Source organism: Drosophila pseudoobscura, chromosome 4 (genome assembly GCF_009870125.1).
Source record: "Drosophila pseudoobscura strain MV-25-SWS-2005 chromosome 4, UCI_Dpse_MV25, whole genome shotgun sequence".
Taxonomy (NCBI): domain Eukaryota; kingdom Metazoa; phylum Arthropoda; class Insecta; order Diptera; family Drosophilidae; genus Drosophila; species Drosophila pseudoobscura.
The window spans coordinates 19260328-19283063 of NC_046681.1; the positions used below are offsets into that span (position 1 = coordinate 19260328).

The window sequence follows — 22736 nt, forward strand, 5'->3', positions numbered from 1 at the left end:
GGAGGTGGGGTGGGGTGTTATAGACCGGCCTTAATCGAAAGTGAATTTGAAAGCCCATTTATTTCGTATTTCATTTAATTGCGAATCGAATTCAGAATTACTTTTCGATTTTAATTGCGGGTTAATTAGCGTCTCTCCAATTAAAAGCGTCTCTCTCGAGCGTCTCACGAGTGCGCGCGAGTGGCCAAAAGCAGTGCCCCGTCCTAGCCAATTCGAGCATTTAATTGTGCCCACAAAAAGAATTTTCCAGCTACGACGATTCCTCCTCCGACGTCAAGTTTCGCTCTAAAGTTTCCATTGAAAGCGAAAGTTTTTGTAGAAGGCTTTGGGGGCTTTGCATGTGGCACGAAATGTGGCACCTTCGCCTTCGGTTTTTCGGCGGTGGCGCTGGCGGTGGCAAGGTGTAAATTGTGGGCAAACACGAATCGGTGTAATGGTAATTGGCGCAGCCGAGGTTACAAATCGATTTGAACTGAAAAGCTGAATTGCTCGTAAATCCATTTTCAGCCTCATTCTTTATTGGTGGATAAACTATTTTTAAGACACGATTTTGCTGGCTATTTATAGGGATTGATGACGTTTTATGGCTAGATATGACCCACTGCAATGGTATAGTATTGTTTTCTACTCTTAACTGGTTCTAGAAGCTCATTAGATGAATGAAACCCCTATAAAAGGAATAAAAATATAGTGTAGAACGCATTGTGCGATAGTGCCCCTCGGTTGCTGTGGCGGTAAGTGCCTAAAAATTAACTAAAAATAATATTCAGCAGGTAAAGTGTACTGGAAACAGATATCTAAGGTTTTTAGCGGGTTGGAATGTTTTCTATCGAGGCCCACGTAGCTCGACATGAAGATACCAGGTACTCAAAAGGAAGAATTTGGCGGTATACTCGCACAAAATTTGTGACAAACAAAGAACGATTTTAGGAATAGGAGAGATTGAAATCATTACTGATGGATTTTAGATTGAATTACACCCTTTTCCCACTAATAATAGTCGTCGTAATAGTTTAGTTGTTCCACAGGTTCCACAAAACCAAGAAAATGTACATCTAAATATCAAAACCACATTTCTTACAAAACTTCTACCAAATGATGTTGATATACGTCAGATTCAATCGATTCCTCAAGCGATTAGGGCAACCATGTCTCAAAGCAACCATTTTCCTTACGACTTGTGTAATAGACCATGGTATAGTAAATAGATCTTCCATGTCTTTAGCAAAAACGCAAATAAAATCCCATTTTCCAGTGGATTATTTCTTTGACAAATTATGATCAAATCGTTTTGGTTATGCCAACGATTGAACAACTTTCAGACAATGCGAAAGGCTTCTCTTTCTTTTTGGACAACTCTTTCCATTCATCACTTATCGCATCTTTTCATTCAGAAATTGCATAATTTTCGTTTGCGATGCGATGACCTTCATTATGCCCTCACTATTCCACCTGTTGTTGGAGCACCCTCTTGGCACCTCCAGAGAGTGTGGTGGTGGCTTCCACAATGAACTTGGCCTCTTGTGACTTTCTTTTGTTTGATTCTCCTCTTAGCTGTTTTGCCGCATCCAAACGCTACGCTTAATGCTCGCTAATCAATTTAACTGTCGCTCATTTGGTAGCAGCCACACACGGAGGCAGCAAACCGGTTGAAACGCTGCTAGATTGGTGTCCCCGACTGTTGGAATGGCTACTGCCTCAACTTTGGAGGCTTGAAGCGATGGTGCCTCCGCTCAATCAACTGCCAGAAACTATTTTTGGTCTGCTGCCAGTTCTCCAACAACAATTCAAGCACTACAACAACTTAACAACCATTCAACAACAGCAACAACAACAACAACAACAGCCATTCAACAATCCACAAAACGCATGCCAAAAACGTTTCAAGTGGCGGCAGTCGCGCTGCTGCTGCTTTTGTTTGACCCACTGACTGATATTTTTCATGTAAACGCGATATATAGTATATATCTCCATAAATACAGCGTTCTGCCGCTGCCGCTGCCGCTGCCGCAGCACTGGCTGCCACTTTTTGTTGCCACAAATGTAATTAACTTGTACTCGTATTCTTTTCTGTTGCAGCATTGATGGTTTTGGAAATGCTTTCCATCCTCTGACGTTTATCGGTTCTTTGCTCAGCTGTTTGCTCGGTTTTTTCGGGGTCTCAACCTCATTTTTGGGAATATGAACTTTTCGCTCTGTGGCAAGAACTTTTCTTTCTATGGAGAGAACTTTTCCATTATTTCCCATTCCCCCCCTCATTCTAGGGTGCTATTACACTTGTGCCCCACAATGGCATACACAAGAGTTCAATGACAAAACCACCAAACACTCGCACTCGAGTTTCAGTCTCTTTTACCCTTTCAGGGGGTATTACGAGTATGATATTGGGCCAAAGATTGAAATTCTGAAGAAGGAAGAAATCTGTAAACATAAGGATTCTTGATACGAATCTAAAACTGTGTGTCCATAGGACTGCTCAACCTTTTTTTAGCTGTTTCAGAAATATGGAACATACAATAACTTGAAGTACATATAACTTTTGTGTTTTTGAAGATAATCCAACTAAATTTCGTGTAGAGAACTATGATACTTAGGTCTATATATCTGTAAAATTTCATTTAAAAAACAATCAGTAAGATTAAAATTTGTATAACTTCTATGAACTTCTATTGAAGTACCATCAACAAATGTACAAATATCCAAAGATTCATCAAAAATAGTAAAAGCTTCATATCTCAAGAGTATCCACAACTTCAGCCATCAAATATCTCTTTGCTCTCACTCCATTTTCCTCCAGTCTTCGCCCATTTATGAAAATTGTCTGTCACATCAATTTGATATTTGCATCCATCAAACAACGGCAGTAACGACAGCAACAGTCTGTGGTTTCGAGGCACCGCAGAATGTTCAACTTTGTTCCAAGTGATTTTAACTTTTACAACTTTGTCATTGCGCTCCCCCCACTCCCCACACCCCTCTCCATACTCCCCCCCTCCCACTCTCTGGATCGCTGGTTGTGCATCTTTTGTCTGGGTTTACAATTTCCAATTAATAATTCATAAAGATTGTTCCCCCCCCCCCTTCTTTTTTCCCGGGAATGGTGGGGGGGGAGGGGGGGTTTGTTAACACTTGTTGTTCAAAAGTGTTTTTCTTGGCAATTTGTTGGAAAAGCTCCATGGGGAAGAAAACTAAAAAGAGTGTCAGGGGGAGGGGCAGGGAGCTGTGCCTCATAATTGGGTTACGAGTGAAGCGGCCTCCCAATGACGTCCGATATGCATCTGCCACAACGATACAAAAAGCAACTGCACTCTGCCTCTGCCGCTGCCTCTTTCGCTGCCTCTGTCGCTGCCTCTGTCGCTGCCACTGCCTCTGCCCCTGCCTCTGCCTCTTTCGCTTCCCCTGCCTCTGCCGTTGGCTTGGCCATTAAGTTTTCTTCATTTTCATCTCTAGCTTTTCCACTTCATTAGCGGCAAAATTGGATGAGCAGTCGTTGGCCAACAGATTTTTCCGCTGATTTTCACACACATTTCTTTTATGATTTTGTGGATATTTTTGTTGTTGTTTTGATTTATATTTGCGATTACAATTTTAGTGTCAATGAAACAGGATTTTCATAATGATTTTCTGAATAACTGTTGGGATGCCTTGGGACTGTTCTAATTAGTGGAAGAAAGAGGGGAATATTTCATGGCTGCTGGATGGAAAAGTTCATGGAAATCAAGTATTTTTCACGGCTAATTGGTTTCTGAATCGATTTTTGTTATGAATTTTAAGGTCTTTGAAGAATTTACAAATCTTTGAAAATAAATACGAAAAAAAGGTTAAAATTGTTTAAAATTTATCTTTTAAAAAATGAAAACAAATTAATTTATTGAATTTGGAGAGAAAGAGAACTAACTTCAAGATATGCAAAAAAAATCCCTTGTTTGCTGTCGAAATGAGTATTTCTTTAATCAAAAACTAGAATCCAGAAAATTGTATATAAAAAGCCAGCAAAACCATGACCCAAAAAGGCAGTCCATCTCCCACTAGTTTCACACCTTCAGAAATGATTCTTTGGCGTGCCAATCAATCTGTATCTGTTGCTGTATCTTTCAATCTGGTTAATTGCTCGAAACGATGTTAGACAGTAGCAAAATGGGTTGGATGGATGTGTGCCACAGGCCCAACAAACAAACTTCCATCATAAAAACCTCTGGCTCTGCCTCATGCATAAGTCATAAGGAAGAGGGCTCCCAGAGATCCAGACAATGAATGGATTTTTTTGTATATTTGCTGCGAAAACAAAGGTGACTTTTGTGTGGAGCAAATAGAAAACAAAAGTTACATCAGTTTTGTGTCTGGGGGCATAAATTAGCATCGCGCTGAGAAATCAAAGAGTGGCAGCAGAGAGAGAAGGGCGGCACACAGAGATCTCTCACCTCTTAAGCGTAGAGCCCGTAGAACCCGTAGAAATGGAACCAACCAAAGTCTCGTTTGCCTCTGAAGTTTCGCCCAATTAGTGGAGCCATCAAAGTGGCAGACTCCCAGACTCCCAGACTCCGAGACACAGTTCAGTGGCATGGAAAATCATGCCACACCCCACCCAAAGGTTGCTCTTTCTCTTGTGCTCCTTTTCTTTTTTTTTTATTGATTTTCCCTGAGGCATTTTCGCCTGCCCTGACATTAATTTAATTGTTTGTCAGCATCTTTGAACCCCGCATGGGACAGGGGCTGGGCCTGGGGCGGGGGCTGGCGCTGGTGGCACCCACTCATGTGGCACACAGAGAGCTGTGGAGCTGGAGCTGCGCTGCCTGTCACTCGAGTGCGGTAATAAATTATACAAAATTTAGAGCGATTACAGGGCCAAAAAGCCTTCGATTGATCTGTGCCGCCATAGTTTCCTGTTCGAATCTCCAGCTCCAATCGTAGATCCAATCGTGAACTTGGCATTCGACGGCTTTCGTGGCAATTGTCGAAGCACTTGGCCCAATGACAAGTTTCTTTTTTCGGCTGGCCCTCGGGGGCTCGGTCTCCCCACTTTATCAAGATTCAAGCCTTTTTTTTCAAGACTAGAATCACGTACGAATGGGGTTTCTTCAGGTTTCTGCGGCATGTGGCATGTGGCAGCGTGTTGTGGCATAAGCCGAGTCGAGTCTCAAGTGAAGTTCCCTCGAAAGTCACGTGCAAGTCCTTTGTCCTGCGAGAGTCCTTCAATCCCATAACCTACTTTGTAGTTAAAGCAACTAAAAGCGAACCAACTTTAGTTATTCTTAGTTACTCTCACTTATTTTTAGCTGCCTTAAAGTTGTGTTTAAAGTTTTTAAAGTGTTTACTGATCCCTGCTCAATATTTTCATCCACCACTGTGATGGTAGAGCAAAAACCACCCACAAAAATGCCTTCAAAAGAGGGCCAAAAGGGGGCCAAAACAGGTCCCAAAAAGAGCCTCAATCGAGGGAGAGAGGGAGCGACACAAACCCCAAAGAAGATACCATCTCATGCTGCGATATTAAAGCCGCTGACATGCCAAATTATCCCCCCAAAATTAAAGACAAACAACAGAAAAAGAAAAAAATGCTTAAAAATTGGAAAGTGATAAATGGTTTTGGCCTGGTCAAGAGTCGCCTCTTTTTCATACAAATAATGATTGTTGTTGGCTTTGGCTTTTGTCCAGTTATTTGGCTCAATCTTTGCATAGAAATTAGCCTGGAAAAATGGGGAGAACAGAACAGAACCAAACCGAAACGAAGAGAACTCCAATTTGGTTGCGGAATGGAAAAGATAGACAGCCTTCTGTCGACTGTCGGATGTCTCTCGACTAACTGGGCTAACAACTGCCGCTGTTGGCCGCCTTTTGGCAGCGTTTCGGGGTCGCGTAGCTGTAGAACTCGAACGAAACGAAACGAAATGGAGATGAACACGGAATGAAGCAGAAGCAGAAGCCGAGGCTGAAGATGCAGCTTGTGGCATAATGAGAGCAGAAGACCAGAAGAGTCTGTGCCTCGAGATAAATCAAAAATTGTTTGGGCCACGGGCAGGAGCGAGAGCGCGGTGGCAGGGGCATGCGACTAATGCGAGGCATAAATAATGGCTACAAGGGACGACAAGGGAGACCCGCCGTAAGCCCCAAAAGTCTCCCAGTAATTAAGTCAAAAATAGCCAGCAAGTCAGAGGGAAAACTGGGGGAAACACTGGGGGGGGGGGGGGGGGGGGGGGGGGGAAGAAGGATTGAGGGGGCGCCAACGGAAGTGTTTATGTTTTTGAAAATTATGTTTACAAAAGAGAAAGGAAAAGCCCCTGGCCCTGGGCCGCTTTTTGCTTTTGGGGAAAATCCCTTTTGATTGTCAAGTTCATAGAAAATGAAAATCCCCATCCCCAACCCCTTCCTCTCTCTCTCTTTCGTTTTTTTGTATCTGAAAACTGTGACAATGTATCCACCGGATAATTATTAACAAAACTATGCCCAGGGCCACGCCCACATCCAAGACCTTAGTACCCATTGTCTTTCCGAAAGGCTTTTGCTATGCTTTTCCTTTGGTCTTCCATTCGCCTTGATGTGTCGCTCTCACAGGCAGAAAGCCATAACCATCCGCAAGATATCAATTACCTCGAGAGTCTAAGGCGAAAATAAACAACACAACAATGAGGAAAATGTCATGAAAAGTGGTGGGCGGGCGGTGGGGGTGGCGGTGTTAACTGACCAACAAAAGAAGTCCAGAAGAAAAGAGTAAAATGAGCTTAAAAGATACTCAATTGTTGCTTTGAGGGAATTAAATGAAGCGCAGAACGACACAAACGACTCTGTGGGCCAGGTGAAAGATGCAGAAAATACAGATACCATAGAGAGAGAAAGATAGAGATACTTAGGGCGACCATAGAAGAAAGTGATGGAACTACTAGAACTTACGCAACTTGCGATTGAACAATGAATTCTATGGCATATTGTCCATCAAAAGCTCTACAAAAACTGAGCTCAAGCTTGCCGGAAACTTATGGCAATTTTCCTTTTGAAATAAAAGTAAAAGATACACAAGCAGAAAAGTATCTTTTGGAGCATGATAATGACGGAATAATGTCAAGTACATGCTTGGATTTTTTCCATATGAAATGCAGCGGAATATGGAGAAAAAAGTGGGGTGACTTCGATGGAAATTCCTCAGGAACAACATACCTTGGGAAAGTATCTTCAAGATCTACTCCCGCATCCCACACAAGAATTTTTGAATGTATTTAATGGTTTGGTGCTAGTATTGTGTTTTGCATGATTCTAATATTTTTATGGTATTTTTTATATTTTGTGGTATTTTTAGTAATTTTTTAGTATTTTTAGTATTTTATTTAGTATTTTTATGCTATTTATCTGGTTTTTTTTTGTAGAATTTTTTTATATTTATCTGATATTTTGTTTAGTATTTGTATGCTATTTATATGGTATTTTTTTAAGTACTTTTATGCTATTTATCTGTTGTTTATTTTGTATTTGTTAATGGTATTTATATGGTTTTCTTTCTAGCGCTATTCTGCTATTTTATAAAATTTTTGTATGTTGATTGTTTTTCACTTTTTTCTGATATGTTTTTAATAGGTTTTTTCGAATTTTCTAGTCAGAAGGAGGATGTTTCCACAACGTATAAAAACGGCTTTGATGTCGAGTTCCTTAGATTCCATTCCACAGACTAAATAATGTATTATATTTCAAATGTAATCCCGTAAATGGTGTCAATATTATGCATATGACTTTCCTTTTTTTGTTTTGCCTAATATTAAACACATTTTAGTACGTATCTCCACACGTCTGTCTAACAGTAGCTCTTTTCACACTTCATGCAGTGCATTAACAATTTTCCCCATTTAGACACACCTCAAACGCCACAGAAACCCCACACTCTCTTCCAAAAAAACACACACAATGAAAAGAAAATAACTAAATTTGCGGTGAAATTTGTTAACTAGAAAACTGGGCAAATGGCCAAGAGGCAGCGGGGAATGGGGGGAATGCAACGCAATGCAGTGGCAGTGGCAGTGGCATGGCCAATGGCCAATGGGCTATGGGAAAGGGTATGCGTATACCTGATGGACGATGCATTCATTATGACAATGCAACGGCTGTCCACCGCAGAGACCAAAGGAATGTGACAGCATGGAAATTGCATCAACAGACAGCAGCAAAAGACAACAAAAAAAAAGAGAGTGTTTTGTGGGGGAAAGCAGCGTCGCGTCTGCTGCTGCTTTCGACTGTTGCTCATCAAAAAGGCATCCATCATGCCACAGATTGTTGCACAAATACGAGTATGTGTGAAGAGAAACAGCGCTTGATCCGCAGGGCAGGCTCCTCAATTAGCCAAAAATACCAAAGTGCAGACAGGGAAATGGAAATGGAAAAATCTCATTTGGAGAGGAGCGATTGTGCCCTCCGGGAAAATATGCGTGAAATGTGTAAAAATAAATGCAAGTTTAAATGGTTTTCTTGAGGATCTCATCAACAGTTGGACTTTAAATTCAGTGGAGCTCAAATTTACGGCCTTTGTGCCTCGACAAAAACGTTTTCCATTGAAAACTTGGCAACTTTTTTCATTCCCACCGATCTCTGGCCATAATCGGACATATGTTGGTACCTACCCGGCCGGCGATGATCCCTGGCTGACGCTTTTGCCACCCGCCGTTGCATGGATGTGCCGCTGCGGCGGCGTGGGCTGGTGATGCGGCGACGATGTGGCAGAGACAGTGGGCGTGCTCTTGGCGCTGCCGCCATTCGAAGAGGAACTGCCACCGATGCCGCCAGACATGCCGCTGCTGTTGTTGATGCCACTGGCGATGCCGTGTGGCACCTTCCGCTTTGGTGATAGCTCCTGGGCATTCTCGCAGACGTTCTCCGTGTTGACGACCTGCTCGAGCATGTGTATCTTAAGCATGATTGATGTGGCCGATTGACAGCTACGATTGACTCCTCTGATTGACTCAATGGCTGAATGACTCAATGACTGATTGACGGTTTTGACTGCTTGAAGAAGGTTTGTTTTGTTTTGATTTGATTTTGGTTTTAGATTTTTGGTTTTGAAGTATTTTTGGTTTGGTTTTTCTTTTTTTGTTTGTTTGTTTGTCTTGTTTTTCTTTTATGTTTTTTTCTTAAGATTTTCCTTTAATTTTCACTTGTAGTTTCACTCTTTTTCACTTTACATTTTCCTGGTGGGGGAGGGGGGGGAGAAAAACCGTTGGTAATTCAATTGGGAAATCAGATCAAGTGTCCGACTCTGCCCCTCTCCCTTTCTCTCTCTCCCTCTGCCTTTTTCCGGCGATTAATTAAATTTCAATGGAGGTTTTCCTTCGCTTTTTCATTGGTCACTTGAGCGGCCGTAACATTTCCCCACCACCCCCCCACCCACACATTTTCCATAATGAATTTCCCCTTTTATGATGGTTGGGAAACCTCTAATTTCCCTTCGTCCCGCCCTTTGGCGCTTTTCGCAATAAAAAGAATGGAAATTTAATAACTTTATGGTCGTAAAACTTCTTCTAACAAAAAAACAGAATACTTCTGCTGGAAAAACAAAGAAAATCACTCAAAGAAAAACATTAGAGAAGGGTTGGGTGGGGGTGGGGGGGGTATATGGTTATTAAAAAGTAATGCCTGAAGAAAAAAAGCTGAAAAGCCTGCCCATCGAGGCGTGGAAAAGCGCGTGAAAATGCGTGCAAACGGAGACACATGTGGCAAAGGAAAAGCCAGAAGAACAGAAGGAAAAGGAAACCCAAAAAGGAAAACCCTCATAAAGCGGCAGAGAAAACTCTCTCTGTGTGGGTGGGTGTGTGTGTGCTTGAACCTGCCCCACTGACAATTGGCTTATGCCTCCTCCCAAAAAGAGAGCAAGAGCGACCTGTGCCTGCGCCTGTGCCTGTGGCAGTGGCAGTGGCAGTGTGGCACGTGTCCAAGTGTGCGCCTCCGACGATGATTTATGATTTACGGCATTGACTGAAGGCATCTTCTTCTGGCCATCATCGCAGCAGAGACCGCCATAAACTTGGACCCCAGTTCCACATGCCACACAATTCCTTGCCTCATGCCTCATGCCCCATGCCTCAGTGCCTTCGCTCTGTTGTCAGGTGGATGATGACGACGATGAAAGGGCCAACCACCTCTCGCTTAAGTGGTAATGTGCGTACATTACGAGAGTTTGTTCTGAATGGTTAAGGACGGGGCATGCGGCATGGGGCATGGGGGATGGCAAGGGGCCTCTTCTGAGAGGTTTACTAAAGAAAATACCATAGAATGGTAGATATTCTGAGGTGAAGGGGGCCTACAGCAGAAGCTACTTAACCATGGCTTGGAGTGGGGGTATGAGAGCCAACTGCCAGTGAAAATTGACAGAATGAAGAGTGGAAGATACACTTTCGGCTACTTTTCAGCTAAAAAAGATACTTTCGAACAGTAGGTTCAGCAAAAAGATACTTTTGACTACTCTTAAGGGTTGTAGATGCAACGCAATCCATCAGATACAAAGTAGAACAAGTTAAACATTTAACTACCTCTTATAAATAATAGAAGGACATAAAACAATTGAAAAATAACATTTATTCGGCTTTAAGTAAGTTTTAATGCCATATTTTGAGTGTAGATACAATGCAATCCGTTAGATACGCATTTATTACTGATGGAACTTTATTAATTCAAAGAAAAAGGCATTGAACTAACGGTTTAAAATAACAGCATGCAGTCATGGCCAGTTAAGTTTCAGATAAATCATTTCTGGAAAGATACGCACTCAATTGGTACTAGGAAACAGATACACTTCAGAATTTTAGTTTCCAATTTAGTTTCCGATTATAGTTCAATGAATGCTGAAGTTTTACTTGAAGTAAAATCTTTTTGAGGGTTTTACTAGAATTTTTATGCCGTATTTTATCTGGAGATACAACGATAACTTCATTTGTTCCATTTATGGCTATTTAAATTTCAGATATTCGAAGAAAAATTCATTGAACTTGCAGATTTAAGTAGAAAAATTAAGAAATATTAATTGAAATTCATATACTAAAACATTTTCTATGGTGTTTCTCAGATTAAATGCTTTAAAAGTATCTGTAGATACAATATAAATCCATAGGAATCTAAATTTAAGCTGCATAAATACACTTTGAACTCATTTTCAGAATATTCCACAAGAAAAGGCAAAATAGCTTAGTTTAAGGCACTTAAGCCTCGACAAAAACCTTTTCTAATGTATCCTATGCCTCAAATATGTATCTTAATCTATTAATCCATCTGAAAACATGGCCGAACCCATCCGTTAGAGCTTAAGCAATCAAATATCAACTCAATTACTGACCAAATACCATTTAAGCTGCATTCAAAATTAGCCAAACTGAAGGTTGGCCAGAGGCAAAGATAAACCCATACATATGTGGGACCACATTTAATTGGTTTAGTAATTTCTATGAAAACACGACCCGAAAATGCCGCCATCTCTTGGCCAAAATACATAACCTGATTTTCTCATTAATTTGCCCACAAATATTACTTAATTTTCATGCCAATTTCAAAGATACATTACCGCATCTACGCCCCTAATGGCCGCACCCCCTCGGTGACCCAAATTCGCATTAAATCTGTAAATCTTCTCCGCAACATTTGGCAAATCATTTGCTGAAAGATACACAGATACATTTACAGACATCAATTTGCAGCTCACACACACACACACGGTCAAAGATACAGATACATTTTGCTGTCGCTGTAATGCAATTACCCAATGTAAAATCGTATTAAGAGCAATCAAAATGTTGAAGCTGCCACAAATCCCTCTTTCCGCCCCACTGTCTCTGCCTCTATCTGTATCTGTATCTCTATCTGTGTTTGTTTTTTTTCAACACGCAACTTCCGTTACGCGGTTGCAAATTCCTCATTTCCGCATGCGAAAAAAAGCAACAATTCAGGTGCTATAAAAAAAAGATACATCATAATAGATTGAATTACGTGGCATAGACATAAACAATTTGCAGCTACAAAAAAAAAAGATACAAAAATGGGGCGGCTGTTTGCCTCGCGGTTTGCTTTTTTTTTTGTTTTTTTGTTGCATTATAAAAACGCATATAGAATAATTTATTTAAATCAGACGCTCAGCCGCTTGGCCGCAGTCACCGCCGCCCCCGAACAACGACAACGACAAGACGACGACATCCATTTATGGGGTGGCATGCAACAACAACAGCAACAGAATTATAAGAAATATCTATACAAATTTGTATTCATTCAAATTAATGTCAAGAGATTGCAAAAAGAGGGAGAGATCAGAGCAGATTCGAGACTCAAGAGAATTGTCTGTGTGCGTGTGTGGGACGATGGGGTGCACCGCCCAGTGGGTGGTCCCCCATTCTGTTTCTCTTTTTAGAGGAGGTTCTTCATTTTGCAGGTTCTCTGCTGTTCTGCTGTTCATTCAATTAGGAATTTTCCATTTTTTATTATTATTGATTTATTGTGATCCGCGGAGTTGCAAGTTCTACAGAAACCCATCGGATGATTGAGTTAATGAAGCAACAAGAGAGAGATATGCAGATACATTACGGAAGATGAAGTGTCGTAAAAGATACAAAATACTTTTGAAAATTATGTGTGGTGGTATTTGTAGACTGAATATTGTATTTCAATAACTCAATCAGTCCTCATTCTCCTCGGTAAAAATCTGTCCTTTGACTACGACACATTTCTGGTGTTATTTATAGAATTTTCTGAACTTCTTCTGGTATTATTTCCATATTTTTCTGTATTTGTTCTATCTATTGCTATTGCTTGTATTGTCTGTATTTTTTCTGAATTTTTTTCTAGAATTTTCGTATTTTTCTGGTACTATTAGTATGATTTTTCTGGTATTATATATAGGATTTTCTGTATTCGTTCTGGTATTTTTTATAAAGTGTTCTGTATTTGTTCTGGTATTACTTTTAATATTTTCTGATATTGTTCTGGTTTAAGTTTTTGGGTATTATTTATAGTATATTCTATGATTTTACTGGTATTACTCTTATAGTTTTCCTAGTGTTTTCTGTATTTTTTCTAGTATTATTTCGAATAATTTCTGAATATGGTCTGGTATTATTTCTAGTATTTTCTGAAATTTTTGTGGTATTATCACATGTATTTTTCTAGTCGTTTTTGAATTTTTTTCTAGTATTTTTCTGGTATTATTTCTACTATAATTCTAGAATTTTTTCCAACATTTTTCCTTAATCATACTTTGTTGTGGGTTGCTTCCTTTACTTTCTCCCTATCAATGATTCACTCCGTTCCGCTTCTATATCATTTTCTTTCCTTATATCATTTTATCGTAGCCCCAATTTCCACAATTATCCGAATGATAACTGTGTCAAGTGCTCGACATACTCAAACATTCGCTAACCCCCTTAAATATTTACCATTCTTCCCTTTCCATAAATTGTGGGGCCGCCAACAAATGTTGCGTCAACGTTTCGCAATCAGATTTCAGTTAGTAGGTTTATGCCCCAAACCATATCGATACGTCATTTACGAGCCGCAATCTCTCCACTAAAAAAATATTCTGTGTTCTGTGACTCAATTGAGACACTAAACCAAAGAACCAAAAAACTGAAAGCATTTCCTTATCAAAAACCTGCAAGATTGAGGTTTTCTTATCGTATAAATAAATATTCCTAGGGAAAATGCTGCACCTTTGAGCAGGAAAAACCCCAAAAGACCAAATTCTAAGCAACATCCGGCAGCATTTTTGGCCAAATTCCAAGCTGGGGGACTTTCCTCCATTTCCGTGTACAAGAGAACAGAACACTTCCCTATAGAGGCGGTCGTGTATCTGTCGTACTGTCGTACTGTCGTCTAGCGTCTGTCGCGTCTGTCGTTTGTTGTTTCACATTTTACTCTGAGAATTCTGCTGCTGTTGCCTGTTGCCGCGTTGTGTGCGTTGCACGTGTTCAAATATTTATGCTACGACAAATTTCGTAAACAAATTTGGGACCCATCTTGGGGCGGCTCCATTTCGCATCGGGGCAACAAACGTTAACAGCTGTCGCTTCTGGCTGTGCCGCTGTTTGGGGCAACAACTTTTTTAGGAGGAATTTTCCAATCGATTGTGACTTCTGTTGTGGTCTCTGCTTCGGTGGGTGGGCTGTATCTCTCGCTATGTTGTATCTTATCTAATCAGCTTCAAATTTTTTGGGCCTCACTAGTCAGTTTTTGAACGGTTCTGCAACCTTGAAAGCCCTGCCCCACACGCTCCTACATCTCTGGATGTCCATTGGGGGAGAATCGGTAGAGATATTTCTGGTTTTAACTGATATTTAAATGAGAATTTTATGAATTTTGAGACTGGTTATGTATTGGTAGACACCTTTCTTTATAAGAACACCTGTGGCGGGGGTTTTGTGTTCTCAGGGGTATTTTATCTATAAACCAATGCAGAATTTCTTTGAATAACTATCAGTTTTCCATCAGTTCCCTCCTAATCGTCTTTCAAATTAAGTTTTGAAGTAAGATACTTATAAAATGTTGTAAAAACAAAGGTTTTTCTGTTGAAAGTAGTTCTTATAATCACATGTCATATCATACATATATTCCTTAAGCAAAGCATATATTGCTTAAAAACTTTATTTATGGAGTAGCCAGACATAAACATATATCTAGTTTCCAGTTGGGCGCCAAAAGTACTGATAAACTTTAAAATTGTTTGAAAAATATCTTTTCTCCCTTGGAATATCATTTTTACCCCACCTAAAAGCCATATTTAATATCTAAGCCCTATGTATTGTAACATAATACTGCCTTATTGGCAATAACCTTTGAAATTTCAAATATATTTCCCCCATCATATCATTTCGCCCTCAAAAACATATTTATGGCACCCCTTTTTCTTAAGCATGTTCGCACCCTCTGGCATGACCTTGAAAACATTATGTTTCCATACTGCAAGTTTGTTTTTCTTGAGTTTTCCCTTTAATCCCAAAGTAAACAAGAAAAACATCAAAGTCCAATCTGTGCCACGCGACGACCTTCCTATCCGTATGCTGTGATAATAATTATCCCATAACAGCCCATAAAAATATGAGAAAAATACATTAATTTCATAATTTCTAGCGAAAAACGCTTTTGCTTTGCTCTGGATGGGGCTGTTTTCTTTTCTTTTGCTTATCTTCTTTTTCGCACAGGTGTAAACAGATCGTAAACAAAAATCCCCCCCATGGTCATGGCAAAATATGGAGCAATTAAAAGTATAGAAAGAGGGAGAGTGGGAGAGGGAGGAGCAGGTGTATGCGTAGGGGGAAGAGTGTTTACCCTTTCCTCTCCCCCCCCCCCCCCCCCCCACACACACTCATCATTTAGCTTCTTCTAATCCCAATCCCCATTCCCATTAACCGTTGCCTTCTTCCATTCTCGATTCCACTCTCTTCTGTCTATTCCCCCCCCTTCCATTTGTTGGATTTTGGCACTGGGCCATCGCCATGCGTCCCATCGTGCGAAAGCGGCGCGACGGCACACGCCCCATAAATTATTATAAAATTTCGCGTGTGTTTTCTCTGCAGACAAAAACGATGAGGATGGGCGGCGGGAGGGGGGGGAAAGAGGGACCGAAACGAGATAAGACACCGAACAAAAAGCAACAAAAACGCATGGGCAAAACGGTAAATTGTGCAGGCCAGAATCCAAAATCAATGCAGGGCGAATGACACAGCAAGGTTTTGCCCTCTCTCTCTCTCCATCTCTTCTTTCTCTCCTCTCTTTTGGCACTCTCTCGCTGTCCCTGTCTCTGTCTGAGCTTAGCTTTTGTGCGGATTGCACTTCAACTTGAACCCTCGAGTGGGCAGCGCCAAAGAGGGAGACAGAGAGAGAGAGAGAGAGCTGCTGGCGGACGGGAGGCAGATGACAAGACAATTGATGGGCCAGACAGCGACAAAAGATGAATGGGGCAACAAGGCAGAAGCACAGAAAGGGACAGGACAAGGGAAAGGCAGAAGAACGAACAGAGGAGGGTCATCAGATAGCAAAAGATTTAAGGAAAGAAAGAGTTACAAGACGAGACACCACAATATTCTGTGTGTTTCCCAAAAAGCAGCTGTTTTTCTCTCCATTTGTTTTGTATTCGCTCGTTCTTTATTTTTGTGCTTTTATTTGTGGCTATTTTTGTGCTCTTCTCTTTGCACTTCTTCTCCTGCCGTCTGTTATTATCGTCCATCTTCATGTGCGCGGGGGACAAGGCCAATTTGCTTTTCGAGTTCATTTACATTTCGCCACCGCCGCCGCCGTCTCGAATGGAATGCCACTTGAGCCTCGCACTACAGCTCCCCGCACCCCCCACCGCAACCCCTTTCTCTTGTCATCTTGAACGGACATCTGACATCCGATTCAAACACTCCCAAATATTATCTCAGATTCTGCTTGGCATTCTCTTTCGCATGAATATTTGATGAGCTGTCGTTTACCTTTTTAACCCAAAAATGCAACAAAAATATATGTACGAATCGAGGGAATGAGGAAAAAGTGCAAGCGGGACAACAAGGAAACAAAGGAAAGAGGAGGAGGAGGAGGAGTGGGACAGATTGTTACAGGAGAATCAGGGAGATGATTAAAGCATCAAAAGAGCTTAATCAAAGCTTAAATACCCTTAAGGGATTGGATAAGAGCTTTTGGATGATCGTTTTGAAAGAGGATTACAATTTTCAGAGGCATTTATGTTCCATAAGCAAGAACTACTTCACATTTAATCGATTTAATATACATATATAATTATCAAATTTATTGTCAAACGATAAGAAAAAAACCATAATTTCCGAGAAAATTTAAATAAAATCATTCAAAAGTCGTAAATTTCTTGAAAATTCAGTTTTCAATTGGTTCAAAATGGTAATTATTCCTCCCCCATCATTAGTTCTCTTGGCGATTTTCTACAAACAAAACTCTTCACAGAACCCATATGCCCCGTTATCTCTCCGGAGCACTGAAATTCAGAAATTCCACAAATTGCAGCTGGTGCCGAACGATACACGATACAGCAGCCACACACACACACACACACACACACACACGACACACACACACACACAGATACCACACACTTTTGGCCAATAAATATTTTTGCCAGTTGCACCTTGGATACTGCCCCATGAAACGCCTTTCCCCTCCACACAAAAAATTGAGAAAAAATGTTAACGAAAATGAAAAGTCAACAACAACAACAGTCAGACGGGAGGGGGGGGGGGAGGAAAAAAACTGAAATCATTTCAGGCCAGAGAACCCGTTTCGAAAAGTCGAAAAAGAAATTCACGTGCTCTGCACATTTTTCATTGCTTCTTGCCACAAAATGCGCCACGCCGCCGGCAAATGCATATTAACAACAGATGCAACAACAGGCTTGATAACAGCCGAAGAACAAGAGACTAAAGATGGGCAGATACTCTAACAGGAAATACATATGGATATCCCAAAGGCAAACTTTTTAAAAGCCTGTATTTTTCCCATAAAAGCCAGATGATATAGAAACACGATCCTGCGGGAGGAAAAAGGTTGGATTTGTAGACAGATTTTGGTTTAAATTTGTTGGATTTCTTCGTTCTTTGGGTTGTAAAGGAAAGACCCTCCCGGAAAGGGTATGAAAAGCAAAAGCAGAAGCATCCACGGGTGCAACATTGTCAGCTAACGGGACAAACAAACAAGGCAAAGAGGACGGCCAAAGAGAGATGGAGAGGGGGGGTGTGGAGTGCGTGAATTTTAATTTGCATTTTTTGCAATGCGGAAACGCGAAGAAAAAAAACCAAAAGCGAAGCAAAAGTTGTTTCTTTTCTGTTATAGAAGGAGAGAGTCCTATCCCCACATCGAGTGGCATCGGAGGAACTATAAATAAATCAAAAAAACCTTCTGCCCCTCTTCTGGGATCCCGCCTTATCACACATGCATTACATATACTACATTATTCCCATATAACCGAAAAAACCTGTTCGTTTCAGGTTCATGATCTTCGAGTGGCATCGTTCAACCCCTAATAAAAATAAACGCTGATAAGTGGAAGAGAGACAAAAAGACCTGTCGGAATACCCTTAAATGATTGTATGGCACTCACTTTTTGTGATTCATAGCGACTTATGAGGCAACTTCTGCTTTGGGCATAAAGTGAGTGTCACACACGGTCGAGGCTCGAGCCTGTGCCGTTTCCCACTTGTTGGACGGCCCTTGCCCATTTCCCAGTCATAAGCATAATCGTGTCACATAGCCTGCACATAAATCACATGAGAAAGAGAGACGATTACGATCGGGGAGATCGAATTCAATGGGATACAACACGTAACAATCATGCGTGACGCATATCAATCGAACTGCAGCTTGAGACAGGAGACAACAACAACAACAACACAATTGAGATCTATCAAACGCCTCCAACAACACCAAACTCCTTCTCGAGCAACAACACTACTAATAGGAACGAAACATCAGAAAACCGCAACAACAACCGCACAAACCGGCAAAGCGATCGAGGCAGACAGAGAGAGAGAGAGAGATTTTCTGCATTTTTGTTGTTTTTTAGCTATTTCTCTTTTCACAAATTATTTCTTATTTTGCGCGGTTTTTGTGTGCGTTTTGTTTGGGTTTTTTTTAGAGCCGTTTTGCGGCTGATTATTTTTTTTTTTGTTGTGGATTTCTTTTGTAAATTGCGTTTGACATTTGTTTTGCCATGATTATGTTATTCTCTCACTTCTTTCAATCCTTCTATCCTTTTCCATCACTTAATATTAATGGCATTTTGTAATTGAATTGCACGACAGAAAAAAAAATGAGGCATTGAAATTTCACTTTGGAAACACTTTCGTTTGGCAGGTCTTCCTCCTCTTTGGCTGCTGCCGCCGTTAATTGTAATTTCTATGCACACACAATTATTATTTACAGTATTATTTGTTGTCGAATTTCACTTTTTATTTTTTGGTTCGTTTTTCGGAACGTGCTGGCATTTTGCTGCGCCTCCACTTTCGCAAGACGCGATTTTTTTTGACGCTTCTTTTGTCACTATCACGAAAGTGCAGTGATAATACACACACACACGCACGCACTCTCACGCTTTCGCAGAGATTGCCAAAAATATACGAATTCTTGTTTTGTTTTGTTTTTTTTTTTTGGCTTGGGGCTTACATTTGTTGCTGCTGGTTTGCCGCTGCTTTCTGCTGCGGCATGCGTTGCAACTGTTGCTGCTGCTGCTGCTTTTGAAGTACCGTTAGAACTGTAGGGAGTAGCGGACTCCAAAGCCGTTGCCGGACTCCGATTCGTACTCGGACGCAGACTCGTGGCGACGCAGGACGACGACAAAACACCGACGACGACGACGACGACGACGTCACACACATTTAAATGGGAGACCAGAGCAGCTCCACTCGCCACGACGGGAAAAACGGTACAAACGTGGGGCCGCAAAGCTACGTTGCGCACGAAGCTCAGATTTCAGGTTCCACAATGGAATCCACACAACGGTCTCTCAGAGAGCGCTGCTTTTACTCTCTCTTGGCACTGGAAGGAATGTGTGTTCGTGTGTGTCGCTGCCGCTGCCGCTGCCTCCGTCTCTGTTTTTCGTGTCGGGTGTTGTGTGGGTGGCTGTTGCTGTTGCTGCATTGTGGCATGTTCGGAGGCGGGGGTTGCATTCCAAATGCGCGCAGTTTGTTTGCGTTGGGAGGGTGGGGGGGTAGGGGTGACAGAGGCCCGCATTAGGCAAAAAGCAAACACAATTTTCAGTTCAAATACCAAAAAGCCGCCCGCGTCCCCTCACCCCCCCCCCCCCCACCACCAGAAGGAATGCAGTTATATTTGCATAGTCTCTGTTGTTGCAAGGGGGCGGTCGGTGGTGGCACCCCAAAAGTATGCAGAAGGCGGCAGCGTCGGCGGCACGCTTTTACCGCTGCTCTGCTCGGCTGCCGAAAGAGATAACAAAAACAAATCGAACGACCGGCATGGGACCCACACAGATGCAGCCCGCAGCACAGACGTTATGGAGCGCCAGCTCCATATGTTTTGTTTCGGACGCCAGCGAGAGAGAGAGAGAGCGATAGCTATGCTTGCTCTCGCGCTCTTTCGTTGGAATAAAAACATAAACAGTTGGTTTGTTACACTGCGCAACAAAGAGTTTGGTCTTTGAGAGTGTTTGGTGCTGGGGCATGGGTGGATTTTTATCAATTCTTTTACTTATGATATATTTTACACTGTGTTTCCATGTAATTCTATCGAAATCAGACACATACACTCTCATTCAAGTTTGCCATTAGAATCTATGACTATTTTCTGTATTTATAGAAGTATTCCAATCGGAAAACAAATAAAGACTGTATTAAATACATTTCTTAGCAACTTATATAAATAAAATATATATGAACCTGCCCTGGCATCAAAATTTTGTGGTCTGGTGTAAAAACAACTTCCATGCTCCACCACGCGCTTATGCTGTGGATGCTGTCTGCCGACGCCTGCTGTTTGTGGAAGCTGGAAGTTCAGCGAGAGAGCGCCGCGCTCTCTGCTCTCACAGACACAGTGGCAGAGCAAAGCAAACCACCAAATGGCATCCACAAACCACAGAGAGCATCCACAGCGTTTGCGGCGGCGTGCTGCACTTGTTTTATCAGCGGCCTCTGCTGATAAGAGCACAGCATCCCCCCCCCCAAAGATAAACGCAAATGTGGCCAGGGGGCGGCAGCTGCAAGTGTCGCCCCACTTTTAAGGGGGCGGCAGCTGCAACTTCAAAGATCTATGCACAATGGGGCCCACTGTGCCGTGGCACTCACCTTGTGGTTGGTGTTGCCAGCAGGCAAACATTGTCGCAGCTTTCCAGTCGCTGGTACCGCGTGCTCGGGGTGCTCGATCTTCCTCCCGCTCCAGTGGCTCCTCCTCCTCCCACCCCGCCTACTCCCAGGCCGGAGTTGGAGGAGTGTCGCCTGTAATCCGCAAAGCTCTCGCTCTTCCGGAGTCCTGGCATCTTGCCAGAACTGTTGCGCCAGTACTTGATCATGCGATGGAGGGTCTTGGGGGACGAAGTAGAGGCCAGCGAGATGTCGCTGCCACCAGCGAGGAGAGACGGCGGCGCTCCATGTTCCACCAGGGTCCTGTAGGAGCTCATTCTTCCAGTTTCCCTTCTGCTTTCTGCCACTTTTCGGATCTTTTGCTAACCCAAAATTCGTTGGATCATCACTCCCGTTAATCCCGCTCCACGGTTCGATGTCGCGTCGCGCTCGATTCGATTTTTCAGACTGACGGCGCAACAAAGAACGCAGCCCCATAGTACTCCCCCAGTACAATGGGCGCTATCTGGAGCATTCAGCATTCCCTCTCTCTCTCTCTCTCGCGCGAGATCTTCCTCTCTTTTTGTGCCGTTTCACTTTCCATTGTATTTATTGCTTCGCACGTTTTATTGCTGTGGTTTTTTACACATTTTTTTTTTTTTTTTATTAAAATACTTATATTTCTTGCACTTGCAGTATAATTATTTCTTTCGTTTTGCATTTAATGCGATTTTTCCCCCAGCGATAAATAATAATTACTCAGGCCGTGCGATTCCGTTCGCTCAGCATATTTCCAGAGAATATTTTGAGGCACAACTAAGAAGAACATTCCCTGTTCTACATATATGTGGTACAATCCTTAGTTCCCTAGAATACTACCCATGACTCTTCTTTATATTTATAGGGACGCTCAATCGCGGTATTTGTGCCATCGTAAATCTCTCTTGAACGGACACTAATTCCTACTGAAACTGTGGGAGTGTTAGACCAATTTTTATCTTGATTGGGATCAATCCACCCCCTTTGACACGCCCCCTACGATACGGTGAATGAATACAAATCATTGTCTAAGTTCTAGTTCAATGCTCTAATCAATCAGAGCCACAGCTTACAGGTTAATCAGTTTATCCATCAATCAAACAAAGGGTGCATCCGAGAACTTTCAGGGAGTACTTTTGATAAAGTTTTTCAGTAGAAAAAGAGGTGGCATTGAGGATTTATTATTTACACCTTAAAAAGAACACAATCCAAAGCTATTATACGATGTTTAAAGTGTATATTTCTTATAAAAGATGGTTAAAGGAGACCAAATAATGGAGACCACCCAACATGCTCGTCATGATCTAATTCCCGCTTAGAACTTGTGAGGAAGGAACTCAATCTGAGTTCTGTGGCACATGAGTGGAGGGAGAGAGAGGAGAGAGAGAGCGAGAGAGAGAGATTATGAAGACCTCATCAATGCATCAATCAGTCAATCTCTGTTTACGACTGCACGGGTCACAGAGGACAACTTTTATGACTCTCCAGAGAGAGAGAGAGTGGGGAGAGGGAGAGAAGAGAGCACTGGCGATAAGAAGACAGACTGGTGGGCGTCTTCGAAGGAAAGGAAAGGAAAAAGGAAGGGAAACAGAAATGCTCTTTCCTCTGGAGTACAAAGAGGAGCTGAGGAGGGTGGCCAACGCCTTCGATCAAAGGCAGTATCGACTGCTTCCCCGAATCGACTTATCGGGTAATCGAATACCACGCCAATCCCAATAAATCGAAACATGCCAAACGACAAATCGCACGATAAGCAAATGAAATCGAAATCGCGCAAAACTGCTACTGTAACGGTTTCGATTCGCGCGCGGCAAATCCAAGCAAGATTTATCATGACATTTCCTAGATGACGACACCCCCGCACCCCTTCCCCCTCGCTGGTGGGGATGCCTTGTCAAAATTACATTAAAGCGGAAATCGCCTGCTCCGCTCCACTGACCGCTGCAGAAGGGGCTT

General features: G+C 42.1%; 1 protein-coding gene and 1 long non-coding RNA gene across 3 annotated transcripts in view; both read right to left on the minus strand.

Annotated features, from left to right (window-relative positions):
* The window catches only part of RapGAP1 (Rap GTPase activating protein 1), a 103109-nt gene extending 81910 nt beyond the window's left edge, over nucleotides 1-21199 (minus strand). The window contains exon 1 of one of the 2 annotated variants that reach the window (XM_015180336.2): nucleotides 20748-21199. In XM_015180336.2, the coding sequence (XP_015035822.2) occupies nucleotides 20748-21079 (332 nt within the window). In that variant the 5' untranslated portion in view covers nucleotides 21080-21199. Of the gene's footprint in view, nucleotides 1-8600; nucleotides 9022-20747 lie in introns of those variants that run through there. The other variant, XM_015180335.2, reaches the window with a different exon arrangement.
* On the minus strand, nucleotides 9130-19496 carry LOC117183976 (uncharacterized). Its single transcript, XR_004469111.1, has 2 exons — nucleotides 19114-19496; nucleotides 9130-9164 (listed from the first exon to the last, which is right to left on the minus strand). It is a non-coding gene; the product is annotated as an uncharacterized lncRNA (long non-coding RNA).
* Nucleotides 21200-22736: the final 1537 nt, after the last annotated feature.